The sequence below is a fragment of the Physcomitrium patens genome, chromosome 13 (genome assembly GCF_059467195.1).
Source record: "Physcomitrium patens ecotype Gransden chromosome 13, ASM5946719v1, whole genome shotgun sequence".
Lineage (NCBI taxonomy): Eukaryota > Viridiplantae > Streptophyta > Bryopsida > Funariales > Funariaceae > Physcomitrium > Physcomitrium patens.
Genome location: NC_143422.1, coordinates 2,811,936 through 2,828,967, shown reverse-complemented (window position 1 = coordinate 2,828,967; position 17,032 = coordinate 2,811,936). Strand labels below are relative to the sequence as shown.

Below are 17,032 nucleotides of genomic sequence, written 5' to 3'. Positions count from 1 at the left end.
GCTGCATAGCGTTATCCTGTGCTCCATCCTCTTTGAACGCATCAAGATAGGCAATTCTGTGAACAGTTGTGCATTCTGTTCTTTCATATCAATTGTTTTCGAATGCAAATACTAAATACTTTGATAAATTAACAAGTGTGCAAACGTAAACATGATGTTCTGTTACATCCATACATGATACTCTAATACTCACAAGTCATATGAAAAGTAATACGTAGAAATGGGTGATGAACTGGTAACGCGAACACTGTGATGAAGAATGTGATGAGCAATGCTTTCTGAGCATATGGGATTACCGTTGCTAGAAATATTCAGCATCACATATAAATATTTCTTATTCTGTTGAAATTTTCATTAACATCCACTTGAGACTCTAGACTAATGACAATAAAGTAGAGATTTATAACTGCATAAAGTATATGCACATGTACAATTTTATAGACAAAGTTGTATGTATGTGTGTATATATGTAAAAAGGTAAACATGATGTCCACTTTGTTCTTTTATTATATCTCTTTCCTATCTATCTTTATCATCTAAAAAGAAAACGTCTCTAAAAATTAAAAAAAACAAACAAATAAAACAAAACAATTTTATCTCATCACTCCATCACCTTAACTAGTATAACCAAATTTTCTACTTGAGGTCACATTTGCAACATTTGATGATTGTCATCATTAAATATTATTTTAAAATTATTCAAATTTTAGAAAAATATGTTTTAATCTTTTAGGATTTGATGTTAATCTTCTTATAGATGTCAATAGTACAACTACATGTGGACACTTCCACTATATTTCTTGTGTTTGTAACCAACACAAGAAATACCTTACAAACTTTTAGCAAGTATCAAAACTGCCTCCAATTAGGGCATTATAATTGGCAACTATATAAAATCTTCTAATGAGCTCTTTGGTGGTCATGCAAATGGAACATACACTGTGCAACATAATTTGCACTTCTACTTTTGAATTAACAAACTTATGTTTGTTGCAACAACTATTCTAATCACTTTTTCTTTATATTCTAATAGTTGTATAGATTTACTTAGCTTCGTCATTATTTCTTTATATATAATATGTATAGCCTACAACAATGTTCTCAATGCAGAAATAAAGCTTTTATGTCCACTTCCACATTAAAGATACAATCAACTATATATATATATATATATTAAATTTTTTACAAAAAATAAATTGTAATATTAAAGAAATTTTAATATTTTATATGATACAATATTCAACACATTTCATATGCAAAATAGAATTTATAAATGAATAAATAAAAGTTCATATTGAATACTCAACTGGATATAATTATTTAATCATAATTGGGATATTTTAACTAAATTAAATTAAAATCACCTAAGATACACTGTAATCTTAAATGTTCAAGTGATAGCTCTTAGTCATTACGAAATATTTGTGAATGTTTTGAGTGGATTAGGTTTTCTGATCATTTGACAAGTATTATGACATCAAATCCATTCTACCCAATATCTTGATTACAACGCCTATATATACAAATTGGACTTGAACTGACTGTACCGAAGATGTGAGAGATAATAAGCGCAAGGCTACGCATGAGCTCTTACTAATATCTCAAAGTTTTTAGAAATGTTCTGATATACTCGCATTAATCTTACTGCTGGCCACGAAAATTTCCTATTCTGCTAAAGTGCGAACCAGAAATCTAGATACCAGGCAATTGATTGCAGAAGCATCTGTGTGTTACGTTGAACAAGTCCTCACATTCCGTGCAATAATGTCACTTAAGATCAAGACGAATCTGATACTGCATTATTGTGTGAATGTGAACACCAGAAATTAAAATTGATCTCTTCTTCCCTCAATTTGATTAGTTGCACATAAAAATTCGCTTAATGTTACCTGATGAGAGAAAGCTTGTCTAGATCGATAAAAGCTATCTACAAAATTAAGAGCTTTCCAGATGGATCTAAGAAATGCACATTGTTGGAGGTTCTTAACTAATTAAGCACTTCTTTGGAGCAAAACATGACTTTCGATGGGATTGTCAAACTAACCTACCCTACTCTGAATCAAGGCTTCTTACAAATAATGATACGTGACACGAGATCTTGTACTACTGAGAACTAAAAATTAGGAGGCAATTGCCTTGAGCAATAAAAGTAGGCATATCAATAGGCTACGCCACAAGCCTCCTTCAAACAGTGTACACCTTTACCACCTGCTGAATGGCAGTCCGGCACACAGGACAGCCCCAACCTTTTTCTTTAATCTCGGACAGACAATCCATGCACCCGGCCAAATGGCCGCACGGAATGCAAACAGCCTGTGCTGGAGCATCCCAGCAAACCACACATTGACCAGCTTTCTCGTCTGTCGTCTTGCCAACGGGCGGAGCAGACGGAGACGGCTGAGCATCAGCCAAGTAATCAACCTCAACTGGTGATGCATCGATTTGAGGGTAAGAAATTGAAGCAACTTGGTCGAGTACTTGTGGTGGAGTTGGAGATGGAGCTGAAGGTACCGCAGGCAAAGAGGTAGAAGAAGAATCATATGTTTCAGTTGGGTGATATTCTGGAATCGACGTTATCAAAGGTTCAGGCATTCTCTCACGCTCAGGCTCCGGAACTTCTTCTGAGGGACGTGGCGCGCTGCTGGGTCCAGCATCTGTAGACGAACCCCAACCATTGAAATCTGAGCTCGACGCAATGTCATCGTTACCCCAACCCCCAAGATTGCTGCTTTCTGCTGCAGCAGTGCGTAGAGACGCATCGATGCCCATTCGCAATGCTTCATCACTAGTTCTCTCAGAGGGATGCTTGAGCTTCCCAGAATTAGGACTTTGAGTTGTAACATGTGGTTGTGACTGGTGTTGCTGGGCTGCTGGTCGAATCATTGCAGCCATCCCTTGCAAAACAGCTTGCGGTGGAATACCAGGAGTCTGCAACCAAGATTTATCACAGGAAAATCGTTCAAAACATGCTTTGATTATGAGCCAGAAGAAAAGCCTGAAACCAATTTTACCGCCGGACTTAAAAAGCAGTCCATATATTATTTTGAAAAACCTAAGTGACCTTGACGATCAACCATACATCTCATTTCATGATACAAGATAAGGTCCCATACCTGCTCAACGCCTTTGCAAGCCCAAAACAACCGCTCAATCTGTGCCTTGTCACCTGGTGCTTCTGCCAAAAATTTATACTTCGTTCCTGCATCATCCCCAAATTTAACAGGATTCTCAGCATACAAACGTGCAGTAAGAACAATCCAATGATCAGCGACTTTGAAGCATCGCTTCGCGCTGCGCGCTTCGCAACACAACTTCCCAGCTTACAGCGAGAACACACTCCAAGAATAAAGACAAAAGGAAAATAGGGAATACAAGGTAGAAGAAATAGAAGCGAAGAAAAGATGAACCCAGGGACAGATACTCACTTGTGTTCCTATCTGTCAGAACTAGAACGGGGTCAGGCATGTTGAACTTAGGTTCCTCCACCTCAGCCCTTGAAAGGGAAATAATAGTGCGTGGCAAGGGATTCTGAGGAACAAACCACAAAAAATTAGGCAGCTCCAACTATTCTCAGCAACAAAAAAGTTCAATCAGTTCTTACGAAAGGTCATAACCAAACAACTCATACCTCATTCGGCATCCCTTCAAGCGTGGTAGGAAAACGAACAAGCTAATAAATGAAGAAGCCATTACCTTAAAAGATAGGTAAATAACCAGCTCATATTTAGGAGGTTTTCTAGTATCGGATCCTGTTGGTACCACCGCAGCCCAACTGCGTGACACAGCGAGAATAAACTAAATGTCAAAAAAACACACAAAATACACCATCCTAGCATTTATTACAATCCATGTCAACAATAATGGTTACAACTCTACAGAGTCCATAAATTGAATATGCGAATATTAACAGAGAACATAAAACCTCCAGCTTACTTCTAACGAACACTATGACACCAAGTTCACTCCTAACAACTGCCAACATAATGATAATACAGCCTACTGTCAACTCCAAGGTTTAGATGTATAGCAAGAAACGTTGCTTACATCTTCTTAGTGACCCATTGAGGTGCAATTGCTTCTAGAAAACCAAGTCCAGAAAGCTCTCGGAGCATGCCAGTAAATATAGCAACACGATCCTGTACAGTAGGAGATAATATAACGTCAAACGCACTTAAATGACGATGGGACAACATCATAAACCAAAAATGATTGACCATCCACCCTGAAACTCCCCAGAATTGATTCAATGAGATAAGCATCATCTCCTTGACTACTCATGGCTCATATTGAATTGAACAGCAACATATGTCTCTAGCTTGAAGGAAAGGTTAACAGATTGTCCCATTGCTCCACGCAGCAAAATCGTCATTTTATGCCCAGGCAGTTAAAATGACATACATTCATCATATGAGAGAATCTTACTGCCGTTGCAAACATCCTATAGAATATTCATTATTATTCGAGATTATTAATGTATCATGTAACGGCAAATGCTCTACACTTTCAACTAGTGATTCTCGCTCGAAATCCTTCGCTAGAACAACTGCGAAGCTGTAATATAAATGTCAATATCAGCGAAAGACAGAATATCAAGAACTGCAGCATCACGGCACAAGAAAAATGGAATGAACTTACCTCAATCATGCGTACGACAGAGAGATGACCTCGATTACGTGCTAAGTCCAGTGGCGTCAAAGAATCATCGTTTACAGCAAGTGGATCCGCTGCATAACAGGAAACATTTGCTGTAAGACTTGTACCAGATATATTACTCTCTCAAATAATCAGAAGGAACTTTAGCTAAGGAGTGTGATGCGGATATCATACCTCCACGTGATAATAATAAAAACACAGTTCTGTCCAAGCCAAGCTTTGCAGCCTGATGTAGTGGCTGGCCTCCATGAGATCCTGCACCGAGAAAAGTTCCCCCTATTAAATCCAAAACAAAGTATGCAGTCTCCTCGTAATCCAGCTTTTTGGGCTATTTTCAATTCTAAATGGCTCCAAGCTCGTTTTTTAAGGATCTATAACCATTTTTACGAATTTGACTGCATGATCAGTTTCTAATGGTTACGTTTTTTAGCTTCTGAGTGGATTACATCGTTAAAGTTACAAAATTTATATGAATAACACGCCTTAATTTTATATTGGTCCCTTGTTGTGAGGGTTTATTCTTTTACAAGTTCATGACAAGCAACTTGAATACGATGAAAGAAATAAATAGCCAATTTCACAATATATCTATAACAAGAGGTATAGAATTTTTGAGGAAGAGAACATACCAGGTTGGTAGGCATTAATATTAGCCCCTAAATTGAGTAGAGTTAACACCATGTCAAACAAGTTGCCCCGTGTGCATGCAATCATCAAAGGAGTACGGCCTTCTTTGTCCATAGACTGCAAAACGAAACCAAGTATATAAAAATTCAATTAAAACAATAAACTCATAAAAATAATAAAAAGTGACCATCTTAGCTACCACACTCAACAGTAGTGAGAACGTAGAGTTCAAACACTCATTAGGCAAAGTGCCTCTCTGTTACATTTTGCGATTCTTCATATGACTGGCTTCCTTCTGAAAAGAAACCGTCCTAATCTACTATGCGGAATCACTTAATCTAATGGCATCCCCTCACTTAAGGATAAGAAGGTAACCCAATTCAACAAAAGCTAATAACGTATAAAAAGGCAACGTCTCTACAATTCTCACCTCCAAAGACGCTCCATCGTGTCGTAGTGCATTAACAGCACTCGTGTTTCCATTCAAAACTGCTTGATACAGCTGCTCATCCTTACTTGCTCCATTCCCCATCTCACCCTAGAATCTTCAAATCTGTTCATTAAAACAGAATCCAGTAGTTCAGATAATCTCGAGGCAACAAAGTGTCATCCTTAGGTACAAAATCTGATCTTAGTAAAACTAGGTCCTTGAACCTCCTCACTCTCATGAGTGAATACATTTTTGACAACACCGAAAGTGGTATCTGAAGTCCGCAGAAACTATAACGTGTAACATAGGCTTTTACAGCAAAAATAAATTGCTCAAAATGTCAACAATTCCCTCAAAACGAGCGGATATTGAGGGCACAGTCTTCTAGAAAAGTAATTAGTGAATATGCGGTGGCTTCACAAAAATTCCAAAACATAGCTGAATTGTAGGCTGACTCCTGGAAATAAAATAAAAACATAACAAAACTATCATGAACCAGCCCTGGAATCTCGAACAAACATGTCGTGACCGACGAGTTCCAGAAGTACAACCAAAGTTACCATAATCATGTTGCGTAAAAAACTCTAAAACCGAAATTCTCACAAACGCGAAAGCCACGAGGACATTCTCCGAGATGGCTCAACCCCAGAATTCAACCTAGCAAGCTTATGTTCCCGAATTGCCGTCCTCCCAGTCCTCCCACAACCCCAACCTCGACAACGACCACAATCACACCTAAATCTTCAAATTCCAATAGACTCACTCACACGTCCAACGAAAATCCAGAGCCCTCTTCCTGAATCCAATCACAAATCCTCTACAGCCCCTTCGTAGCCAATTCCCAATCTCCCCTCGCCTCTGAAATGCAAAGGTTCTGTCACGGCACGCAATCAGGATACCTGCAACGCTTCTTCCTCAAGATTCACACCTTAAAATCCTCTCTCTCTCTCTCTCGCTCGCTCTCTCCACCTTGCGTCGAAAGCCTTAGCCCTCTCGCACACACACACACACACACACACAGATTGAGCAAAGCGCGTGAAATTGCGCTGCGACAAGCACCAGATGTCCGCAAACACGAGCACAAGACTGAAGCCACAACATCTCTAACAAAGCGCCTTCATGGAATCTCGCTGGGGAACGGATGGGAACCAACGATGAGAACACAAGGAATCATCACTGGGAACATAAGGAGCAGTCGATGGGAACCACAGCGCACCTGCGTTCGCATGGAACCTTGCCCCGGCGGGGGTTCAAACCCTGGCTCGCTTGCTTGATCCCTCGCTCTTGTTCGTTGTTGTTGTCTTAGAGTCGCGGCGCATGGCGGAGGAAATCGTAAAGCCAGAATTCGGATGTCACGATGCTTGAATGGTGTTACCGCATTCGATCTTGTGACACCGTCGGCTTCCGCGGCCTGCACGTTGCGCGTCCTCGGAGGAGGACAATCACTGTTTGGAATGGTGCTGGGGGGTCATAAGGTTGGCCTGGTTACGTGACGACGTGTGTAGCAAGTCTCGCATCCGCGGAACTGACACTCCGCGGATTGACTTTGTGATGATTTAGCATGTATCCCCGTTTGGACGCGCGTGTTGGCGTGTTTGTTGGCAGCCTTCACTAGGTTTCATAATTTGTTTTTTTTTCTTTTTATGTCTCTTTGTTTATATATTTTTAGTGTGCTCTGCGTGTTATCTGTAATGAGAGACCTGTAGACTTTGAGGAGTTTTCTCTGATGACTGTTGTTCGAAGGGAATAGACTACAAGGTTAGAATACGAAGAATTTGGTGTGGTTAGTTGTGTAATAATTTATATATTTAGCACATTGTGCGTTTAATCTGCGACGATGGACTTGTGGACTTGACGACGCTCCCTCTGACGAATGTGGTTCGTGGTGAATAGACCGAGGTTCGCGACGGAAAGAATTTGGTTTGGTTAATAGTGCAAGCAAGCTAGTAATAGGAGCTTCTCTGGTATTTTTTTTATAGCTGCTTTAAATCTCAGTGACCTGGAGGAAGAGAGTCGAGCGATTTCTATTCCTAAAATATAGTCGTTCCCAATGAGATGGAGAGATATTCGATTAGGTCAATATCACGTGAAGTAAGAAGGATCTAATTCGGTGGAAGTGGTGAAAAGTATTAGACAATGAGCTCTTGCAGGCGATAGATAGTTATCTCATCAAACTCTTGCACAAGTCAATCATTGAACAATGTCAAATACAAATAAAATAAAATAAAATGCAAATACAAATATTCTGGCTATATTGAGAATCTATCCAGAATTCCTACTCTTAACATATCAAAGTAGTGAAAGGAGAAAACTCTTTAGCAAAAAAATAGTTATTTTATTCCAAAATTGATGAAGCAACCAGAAGTTGTAGCATTGATTATATTCATTTTGAAACTGATTATATTAATTGAATTTCCAATCATTTCCAATAAAATATTATGAATACAATGTGAATTATATTAAAGATAAGAATATCTGTAAATTTATTATTATGGTATTTTATTATAAAAACTATTTTTCAAATAAGTTTATTTCTAAAAAAAGAGTTATATATATATATATATATATATACATAATAAACTACAATAAAACCAACTAAATAAATAAAAAAAATAGAAGTAAAGATTTAATAACCACTAATATACTACAAGAACTTCTTTACAAGAACCTAAGTTTGCAATACAAATGCATTGCTGCAAAAATTTGTTTGCACTATAATTGGTATATGTTCGGTGGTAATGATGAAAATTATGTTGATATAATATAGTGGCTAAAAGTAACTAATAATATTTGTATTTGCACTATAATTAAAGTTAACATACTAAAATGTTCACGAATAAGATCAAATTTAGATTTAGATTTTATTTGATAAAAAAATTATTCAATTTTTTGTATAAAATTTGTTTTACTAAAAAATTCAGCCACAATTTTACTACTGTGCATCTGATATTTTTAAAACATTCTTTCCAAACTTTAACTTCTCATTTACTTTACCACGTTTTTATACCATTTTAATATATTATTGTTGTATCTTTTATTGTATTTTTTAAATTTTAGTTAACAACTTATCTATATTCTTTTTACAAATTTATTAGAATTCCATATATATATATATATATATATATATACACATATACATACCTAATTTAAAAATATTTGGATCAATAATTCATAACTTAATAGTTGCAAGAATTAATCCTAAAAGTTACTTCTTACTTTTGATATAGAACTATGCAAAGAAAACCTATAAATCACAATACATAATTTCTTTAAGTTCTATATTTGTTTGTATGATTAGGCTATCGAAGTTTGTGGAGACTAAAATAATTATAATGATTTTATTATATAATTTATTGAAGTTACTGTTTTCAATACATATTTTTAAGTATAATCAATGTAATTTTTTTTTTATAAGTTTTTTTTTATATTTTTATATTTTTAAAAGTAATAATCAAATCATTATTTTCTAGTTTTTAATATCAATTAAACTAGACCAAGTTCCATTTTTATAGATAATATATATATATATATATATATATGTTTACTGTTATGTACAAAAAAATCAATAGAAACATATTTATGTTTTTGGTTTGTAGATAAATAAGGTTGAGTTTACATAACAATCCTTTGAGTGGATAGCACTCAAGATAGTGGTTTTATTATTGCATAAGATTATATTCTAGTACCAATGTCAAAATTTGTAATCCATAACTTGAATTTTGATTATCAAATTGGCATCAACATAAAAATTTGTAAACAAATAAGTTCATATATGAATACTAATTTAATAATACTAGCTTTTGTAATTATAAATTTTATCAAAGATATTTATTGCATATATTAATTTGATTTATTTTTTCTACAACTTCATGATTATTTTAGTGTATGTTATATATATATTATTTAAGTACAAATATACACCATATATATATATATATATATATATATATATATAACATACATATTATAATATTTAAGTACAAAAAATTTAACTTTATTTTAGTTTGAAATTTTATTTTGTGATATCCTTGATTTTCAAAGAATCAAACTTAAATATATTATTTACTTTTAATGTAGAAAATGTTGTATACACATTACTTTAAGGCACAATCAACATTTACACGAAATATTCAAAGAACTTGAGAGTATATATCTCTTGTATAATATAAATTTTAAAACATGCAAATGAAGTGAAATGTGTATATATATATATATATGAATTTATAAGATAGTTGATTGATAGTTTCAGAAAATATTTCATATCTAAAAAAATATTAAATTTAAATGAGAAGATAAAATAAATTAAGTTATATTTAAGGTTATAGATTTAATTAGTGCTGCATTAATAAAGAACAACATAGCATTAACTGTTGTTTTTGTATATTGTGTAATATAAATAAAAACAAGAAAAAAAAATCACATTTTAATATCGACATTTTTATTCATTCTGAATATTTTTGGCATTTGGTTCTAATGCAAAGCATTATATTAGACAAAACATTTGATAAAGAAAATGATGCTAGATAATAAAATACCAATTAGAATTTTAATTTTTTCAATTTAACTCAATTTACAATGCAACGAAAATGTGAATATGAATATTTAGTAATTTAGAAAATATTTTTTTTGTTGAGTGCAATAAAAAAAGTTGTCATACTACTGTGATATTTATAATACATTTTATAAGGTTTTCATAAATAATTAATAATAATAAAATAATAATCTCCGTTTTGATCAAGCATTTAAAAATTCACAATACTGTTTATTAAAAATAATGGCTTATAACAAGTCCAACTACATAAAAAAGTGCAACCTTGGTGCAATATTTGAAATTGTTGTTAAACTTCAAATTACCATGAAAAGAATACAACATAATTAATGAAGCATTTTAAAACTTATCAAAACAACAACAAGTCGAATTATTATTATGAAATGGTAACCTAAGATCCAAATCTATTTTCCAATTAAACTCGTTATACTTAATCAATCTAAAGCAATTAAAAACAAATCAAATGTAATCAACATAAACACACACACAGAATCATAGAACAATATCACAAACATAATAATAATAAAATAATAATAATAAAAAAAACGACTAAACAAAAATCTATCAACCCACTAGTACAAACCCAGAAATCAAACCCACAAATCTAACCCACACACACCAGGAACAAAATGGTGTGCAATCCCAGAATCCCACCACCAACAACAAACTATACAAACAAAACTACAATATCGTGGTTAATGCAATGTTAGAAAGTCACTCTCGGTGGCTACTGTGAGAGCGAGAGAGAGAAAGAGATGCAAAATTGGTCCCAAATGCCAAATTGGGGTTTCGTAAAAAGCAGGGCATGGCAGAGCAGACTGCAGCTCCAGTGGAAGCTCAGAAGCTCATGGAGATCGTCGTCGTCGTTGCAGCTGGCATCCCAGCCATTGCGGCCGATGCCGTTGCTGCTGCTGCTGCGGTGCGGAGGGGTGTGTGTGTGCGCGAGTGAGAGAGAGAGAGAGAGAGAGAGGTCCACTGATGATGGTGGTAACGCAGGTGTTGGCGATGGCGATGAAGCAGATGGAGATGGAGATGGAACCCCTTCGCCCTCCGGCGCCATTTTAATGTATCGCATGAAAGCCATCGCCGTGCGCTTGCGCTATCGCTTGATTGCCAACATCGCTGCTGGCCTTGCGTTTTGGTTCTGTTTTAGCTCTTCTTTTTTGTCTGCTACTGCTGCCTCACCAGCCACGAGATTCGGTGTTTGCTGAATTTGGTTAGTTTTGCAACTGCCAGAATTACCGGAGCGGGAAAGGGAAGGGAGGAAAAGGGAAGGGGAAGGGGAAGAGGAGATGGTGTGTGGGAGCAAGGAGGAGGAAGAGGAGGAGGAGGAGGAGGAGGAGGAAGGGATTGATTGTAGGGGAATTTTTGGGTTTTACTGCGGCGGAGGCCAATTGCAGGGAAGGTTGGGCGCGAGAGTTACTTATGTTAGATCCCAGATTCTGGTGACGGATTCTGCGAGGCGGGTGGATGCAGATATAACTCACTCTCCATGCACGAAGACGCTTTTTGTGTTGGTGAAACCTTGAAAGGACCTTGCTGTGGCCTTTTTTTACTTCGTCTCTCGCTGTCCCTCCCTCCCCCGATCTTTCTCTCGATCTGTGTCTCTTCTCCCTCCCTCCTCTTTCTTTCCTTCCTTCCTCCCCTCTGGCTTTGGTCGCCGCCGCTGGGGTCCTCATTATATGTGCGGTTTGCTTCTTTTGTCGGCACTTGGACACTCCTCTTGTCTTGCATCTTAGTTTGTTTGTTTGTTAGTTTGTTCCGTTATTTTATTTATTTTTTTAATAATTTTTATTTATTTAGTTTTTCCCGCAACCCAAAAGTAGTGCCGTCGCCAGCGCAGCCCTTTTTATTCGTCCCGGGCTGCTCCGGCCTTTGAACCTGCTTTCTCGCCTGTCCTCAGCTTATTGTTGGGTGCTCGAATTGCAGGTATATCTCTGTTCCTAATCTTGTCAAGCACACTCTGTGTCGGTATTGGGCTTGGAGAATCTGGCATTGAACTTTGATTTACTCTGGGTTTGATGGATTGTGCTGTGTTCTGCCACTCTAGGCGTTTGAATGCACTGCTGCAGGGAGACGACGGATGGTGTTGCGCATGCAATCTGGGAGCTCATCTGTGAACATCCTTAACAAGTGAACATGGGTTGTGTAGGATCGAAGGCAGTCAAAGGCGTAGATAGTAAGCCCCCCTCCCCACACCTACTCTGCAACTCATTACGATATCGTTTTTGTTTTTATTCTTATCATTGTCTTTTGTTGAAAAATGTTATTCCTTCTTCCGTTTTTGCATTCCACTCGCTCTCTCTCTCTCCGACCAGGGGTTGGCTTTTTCCGCGCATCTCTTAACACGAGGAGGCTGTTACTTGCTGATTCTTACGGAACATATTTTTGAGGCTTGCTTTCATGATGACTTGGAAGGAACCTGGATGAGCTGGAACCACCCAGTTCCGTTTCGTAAGCATGCACCATAATATGTTATTATCAACGTATGTAGCATTCGGTGTGCATGAGGCCGAGCTATAAATTCCAATGCTTCGCGTCGGAAAGAGAATATTATAGTAGCGTTGGACTCCAGTGTTTTCTTTCAATGCAGGGTTATGTATGAGAAAATTTTGTGACCCACAGAAATCCCTTTGACGTGTCCGATTTGTGGGTAGAAATCGTCGCAATTTCGTGAAGCAGCTCCTTGTTATTGCTTACTTCAATGATTTGGAGAGTCGCACAGTGAGTGCATCTTTTTTGGATCCGTGAAGTAGGTATTTGAACGCAAGGTGATAGATTTTGAATGAAGGCACTACGGTCCAACGCTGCTCTAATTTTCTCCTTCCTGCAGCGTGTGATAACGCCAGTAGTAACGTTTGTTGGGCGCTGGATATCAATTTTACTACTGCTTGCAGTAAATTTGCAAGCGCAATGATGTGTTAGCTTACATGTTCAGCCTTATACTTGTTTTTTTCACCGCTTTCCGAAAGCCTTGCAAGGATTGTAGACGAGCAATTACATTCTATATCGGAACCAAGGGTAGCAGGTAGCTGGGTGGTTGGGATGGACAATTCCACTGAGAAGCTTTCTGTGCGTCTCTGCCAGGAAATCAAAAGAGGATCAAGAGACCAAAGCCGTGGAAACATACTGAACCCATCACTCGTACACAACTGAAGCAGATGAGGGACGAGTTTTGGGACACGGCTCCTCACTACGGTGGAAAGAAAGGTACCCTCCCGATCCTGAAAGGGAATAAAATGTGAGTCTTTGATGCTACATTTTACAAATTATTCGACCTCCTCATGTTTGGATGTGCAGAAATTTGGGATGCTCTCAAAGCAGCAGTAGAAGCCGATGTTAATCTGGCGCAAGTTATTGTTGATAGTGCCGGTATCATTGTCCAGTCCGAAGATTTGTCTATTTGTTATGATGAAAGAGGTTGAGCTTCTCACCTTGTGACTCTTCTCTGCCTCCAGAATTATGCCTCGTGATATTGTGCTGCGACCTTACGTTGCCATGCTTGGGAAGGAAATAGCGCAATGCTTTTGAACTGACGTTGTCATGCTTGCTTAGAAATTGTTTTCAATTGTTGGAATAGTAACAGAATTCAGTTAAGTTAGCTTTCGATACAGTTTCGTTGAACTCAGATGGACCCAGGTAGCTTTTGCAAAGCATGGATTTAGACCTGTTGCTGATCAATCCACTTGCGTGTGTGACAGGTGCAAAGTATGATTTACCCAAGTATGTGTTAAGCGAGCCAACAAATATCAAAGAGAACTAGCATACTTTTCATATTTTTCTGGTACATCTTGAACAGCAGCTGATGAACCGTCTGTACGAGCAGCGATAAGATGAATAGGCAGGATGCTATTCATGTGCGATTACGAGTGTCAGACTTCAATGGCTGTTCAATTGTGTGATTGGAGGCTATTTTTGTGTCGTATCGTGTTTAGAGCGAGCATGATGTGGTTAAAGCATACCATATTGCATAGTCATCATTCATTGCATTATTTTAATTCACTGTTTCGATACCGTACAACATCGTTGCCATTAGCGGTTGTACAAAGTTATACATATGTATAGGGCGATCCAAGTGAAAGTAAGTACACCCAAATATGATATAATGCCACTTCATCGCTAACTGGATATAGTAGAGACATCTGCAGGGTGTTAAGTGAATGTTATCAACAAATTAAAATAAAGAAATTTCTTTTGCATACCCACAGTGCCCTGTGATAAGATCCCAATTCAAAGAATTCTGGAAATTGCAGCTTATAAACGTTGTACAGACCTGGCAGACCTGTGTAGGCTGCGGAATATAAAGCTACAATAATGTTTCACGTTTTTATGTGAGCGTTATGTGCAGCCTACGCAAATTGGAGACTATGACGAAAATGTCTCAACCTTGAGTCACATCCATAGATGTAGCCTCTGGTTCTTGTGCAGTGCTCTCGTCCTGTTCCTGCAGCATATACAATGACTACTATGTAACTACAACACAATAACCAAGAGAAAAAGTCATTATCGACGACAAAAAAATCCAGAAAATTCAGTACATCGAACAAGCTCTGCACCTGTTCCGCTTGATTTGCTTCCGTGACATCTTGAACCTCTTGTTCTCCAGCCTCAGTGGCATTTGCACCTTCATCAACTTTGGTTATTGGATCACCAGCTTGTTCTGGTTGAGAATCACCCATGCTTGTATCCTGCAGAATCACCATGCATCTTGAGTTTGTTCACTACGTTTCGAACCATACAAAATACTCTACGAGAGCATCATAACTCAAAAGAATAAAATTAACAACAGATTTTCAAGCTTGACCTATATCGACTAAGACAACACAAGTACATGACAGCACGTAACTGTACCAATCACAATCAACAGTAGTCACTGGTGCACAGCAGATACACAGGCAGCTGACAATTAAGCCTCAGCCTCAAACTATGTAGATCACCCATAGTGAAAGGTTACGATTAACATGCCGAAGGTTGCCTGAGTAGAATACCTGTTGGGTACCAGCCGCCTCAGCTCCATCCTTCTCCTGTGCTGGACTTGTGGCAGCCACTGCCTCTTGTTCTAATCTTGACAGAGTTTCAGCTTCTTCTTCAGCTTTCTGAGCTTCTTCCTTCTTCTGTTGCAGGATTACTGAAACCTGCGCAAGGCAACATTGTTATCGTGTCTAAGAGAGACTAACCGTTTGATAGAGGCAGCTGATTAATATGAGAGGTTAAAATTTGCCTCATGAAACCGCCAGTTATCAAACGCTATTCCCAAACCAAGAATACATCGAGCGGATTCACAGCAAACAACACTCTATACTCCTGGTTATAGTACTTCGTACTTGCACGTAAAACAATATGGAACTTACCCTATTGAACGTCACAGATAACTGACCTGGTGCATTCTTTAAATCTATCAATGCTCGAGAAATAGTAATGAATAAAGAATCTAAGAAAAACTCTATGTAAAAAAGGACAGAATCTGGAAGATAACGTACAGGCAAATATCGCAAGGGTTTCGCTGGTGGTGGCTCCTCCGGAGTGGACTCTTTCGTCCCTGGAAATACAGTTATAGTACACAAATTACAACTTCAACCCCAAAGGATCATGTTCTAGAATAATAACTGTGCAGACTAGAACAAACGTTGATAATTGCGCATAGAACATGAGCACAAAACTGTCGCGTAGTAGCTCATACCGAACTAACCCTTATCCAGGGCATAGCAAAGACCAGCGACCATAACCTTTGGAAAACACTCAACGGAATCCCACTTCCATATCCCCTGATTGCTCTTTTATCCAGCGGATACATACAGACAAGATGTCATGTTATTTACATTGCAAGAGAAAGTGGCAAAAAAGACGAGCATATGTGAAAACATACCGTTAGCAGCGGGTACCGTGATAGGCGACCATTTGTAAAGAAGAACACGACAAGCTGCAGCGGAAGGAGTGGACGAAGGCGCCACGGGAGCCCAAGACTTCTTCCATCGCCGCACTCGACCTTGGAATACCGATGCCGGACCATGGCGAGTGGACGACCGACTGCCCATTCGCGTACTCCCCAAACCCCCTTCCATCTTGACCTCCCAGAACCCTAAACCTGACAAAAAAACCGATTCTAACAATTGGGTGCTATGGGTCTTCTGCAATGGAGCTTGAGCATTTCCATAGCCTTACATCGCCCTCCAGGAACCAAACGATGCAATGCGCAGTGATCCTGAGCGGGCGCGAGACAGTGCAAAAATGGGAATGGCGAGAGGGTGAGGGGAAGCGTGGAGGCGATCACGAGGGAATGAGAACGCATGGCATGGCAGAGAGTGCAGGGATCGACACGAACTGAATGAGGTAAGGCCACCGTGCGGTGCTCCGCTGTGTGTCTGTGTGTGATCGATCGAGCTCCCTCACTCGCTCTCCCTCCCTCCCTCGATGCTCCGCGAGCTCTGCTTGGTCGTGCCTTTCCCAACACCACCTTCGTTTCCTTCGTTTTCTTCCCTCGCTTTCTTTCCCTCGCTTTTCTCTCTTTCCCTCCCTTTCCTTTCTTTCCCTCGCTTTTCTCTCTTTTCCTCCCTTTCCTTTCTTTCTTTTGCTTTTCTTTCTTTCCTTCACTTTTCTTTCTTTCTTTCGCTATCATTTCTTTCCCTTCCCTCTGATTATCCAATTCTTTTCTTTCCTTTTTCCATCTTTTACCCTTTGGTTTCGTGGCATCGTTTTTCTTCAAACAGGTTTTGCTCTGGCAACTACAGATTATGAAATTAGATATTAAATTAATTCCAAGTAGATCGACTGTG

General features: G+C 38.3%; 3 protein-coding genes across 9 annotated transcripts; 1 reads left to right on the top strand and 2 right to left on the bottom strand.

Moving 5' to 3' along the window:
- Positions 1-1,826: 1,826 nt before the first annotated feature.
- Positions 1,827-7,142, bottom strand: LOC112290687 (putative E3 ubiquitin-protein ligase XBAT35). 4 transcript variants are annotated; one of them, XM_024537252.3, is made up of 10 exons: positions 6,610-7,142; positions 5,711-5,833; positions 5,283-5,397; positions 4,828-4,908; positions 4,636-4,724; positions 4,045-4,136; positions 3,694-3,772; positions 3,426-3,528; positions 3,114-3,199; positions 1,827-2,928 (listed from the first exon to the last, which is right to left on the bottom strand). In XM_024537252.3, exons 2-10 carry the CDS (start codon positions 5,810-5,812, stop codon positions 2,185-2,187), a joined length of 1,491 nt encoding a protein of 496 aa, XP_024393020.1. In that variant the 5' UTR covers positions 5,813-5,833; positions 6,610-7,142; the 3' UTR covers positions 1,827-2,184. The 4 variants fall into 4 exon arrangements, with proteins under 4 accessions (XP_024393020.1, XP_024393023.1, XP_024393021.1 ...); XM_024537255.3 differs by having other exon boundaries at positions 6,927-7,142; XM_024537253.3 differs by having other exon boundaries at positions 6,478-6,790.
- A 3,315-nt stretch (positions 7,143-10,457) lies between these two features.
- LOC112290695 (uncharacterized) lies at positions 10,458-14,460 on the top strand. Of its 4 annotated transcripts, XM_090255176.1 has the most exons (6): positions 11,204-11,325; positions 11,496-12,188; positions 12,332-12,438; positions 13,347-13,469; positions 13,560-13,679; positions 13,961-14,460. In XM_090255176.1, exons 3-6 carry the CDS (start codon positions 12,399-12,401, stop codon positions 14,020-14,022), a joined length of 345 nt encoding a protein of 114 aa, XP_090111302.1. In that variant the 5' UTR covers positions 11,204-11,325; positions 11,496-12,188; positions 12,332-12,398; the 3' UTR covers positions 14,023-14,460. The 4 variants fall into 4 exon arrangements, with proteins under 4 accessions (XP_024393052.1, XP_090111302.1, XP_024393053.1 ...); XM_024537285.3 differs by lacking the exon at positions 11,204-11,325 and having other exon boundaries at positions 11,555-12,188; positions 12,310-12,438; XM_073538016.2 differs by lacking the exons at positions 11,204-11,325; positions 11,496-12,188 and having other exon boundaries at positions 12,308-12,438.
- A 17-nt stretch (positions 14,461-14,477) lies between these two features.
- Positions 14,478-16,692, bottom strand: LOC112290693 (uncharacterized). The gene is made up of 5 exons (XM_024537282.3): positions 16,126-16,692; positions 15,740-15,798; positions 15,248-15,394; positions 14,816-14,947; positions 14,478-14,703 (listed from the first exon to the last, which is right to left on the bottom strand). The coding sequence occupies exons 1-5, from the start codon at positions 16,319-16,321 to the stop codon at positions 14,641-14,643; spliced, it is 597 nt and encodes a 198-aa protein (XP_024393050.1). The 5' UTR covers positions 16,322-16,692; the 3' UTR covers positions 14,478-14,640.
- Positions 16,693-17,032: the final 340 nt, after the last annotated feature.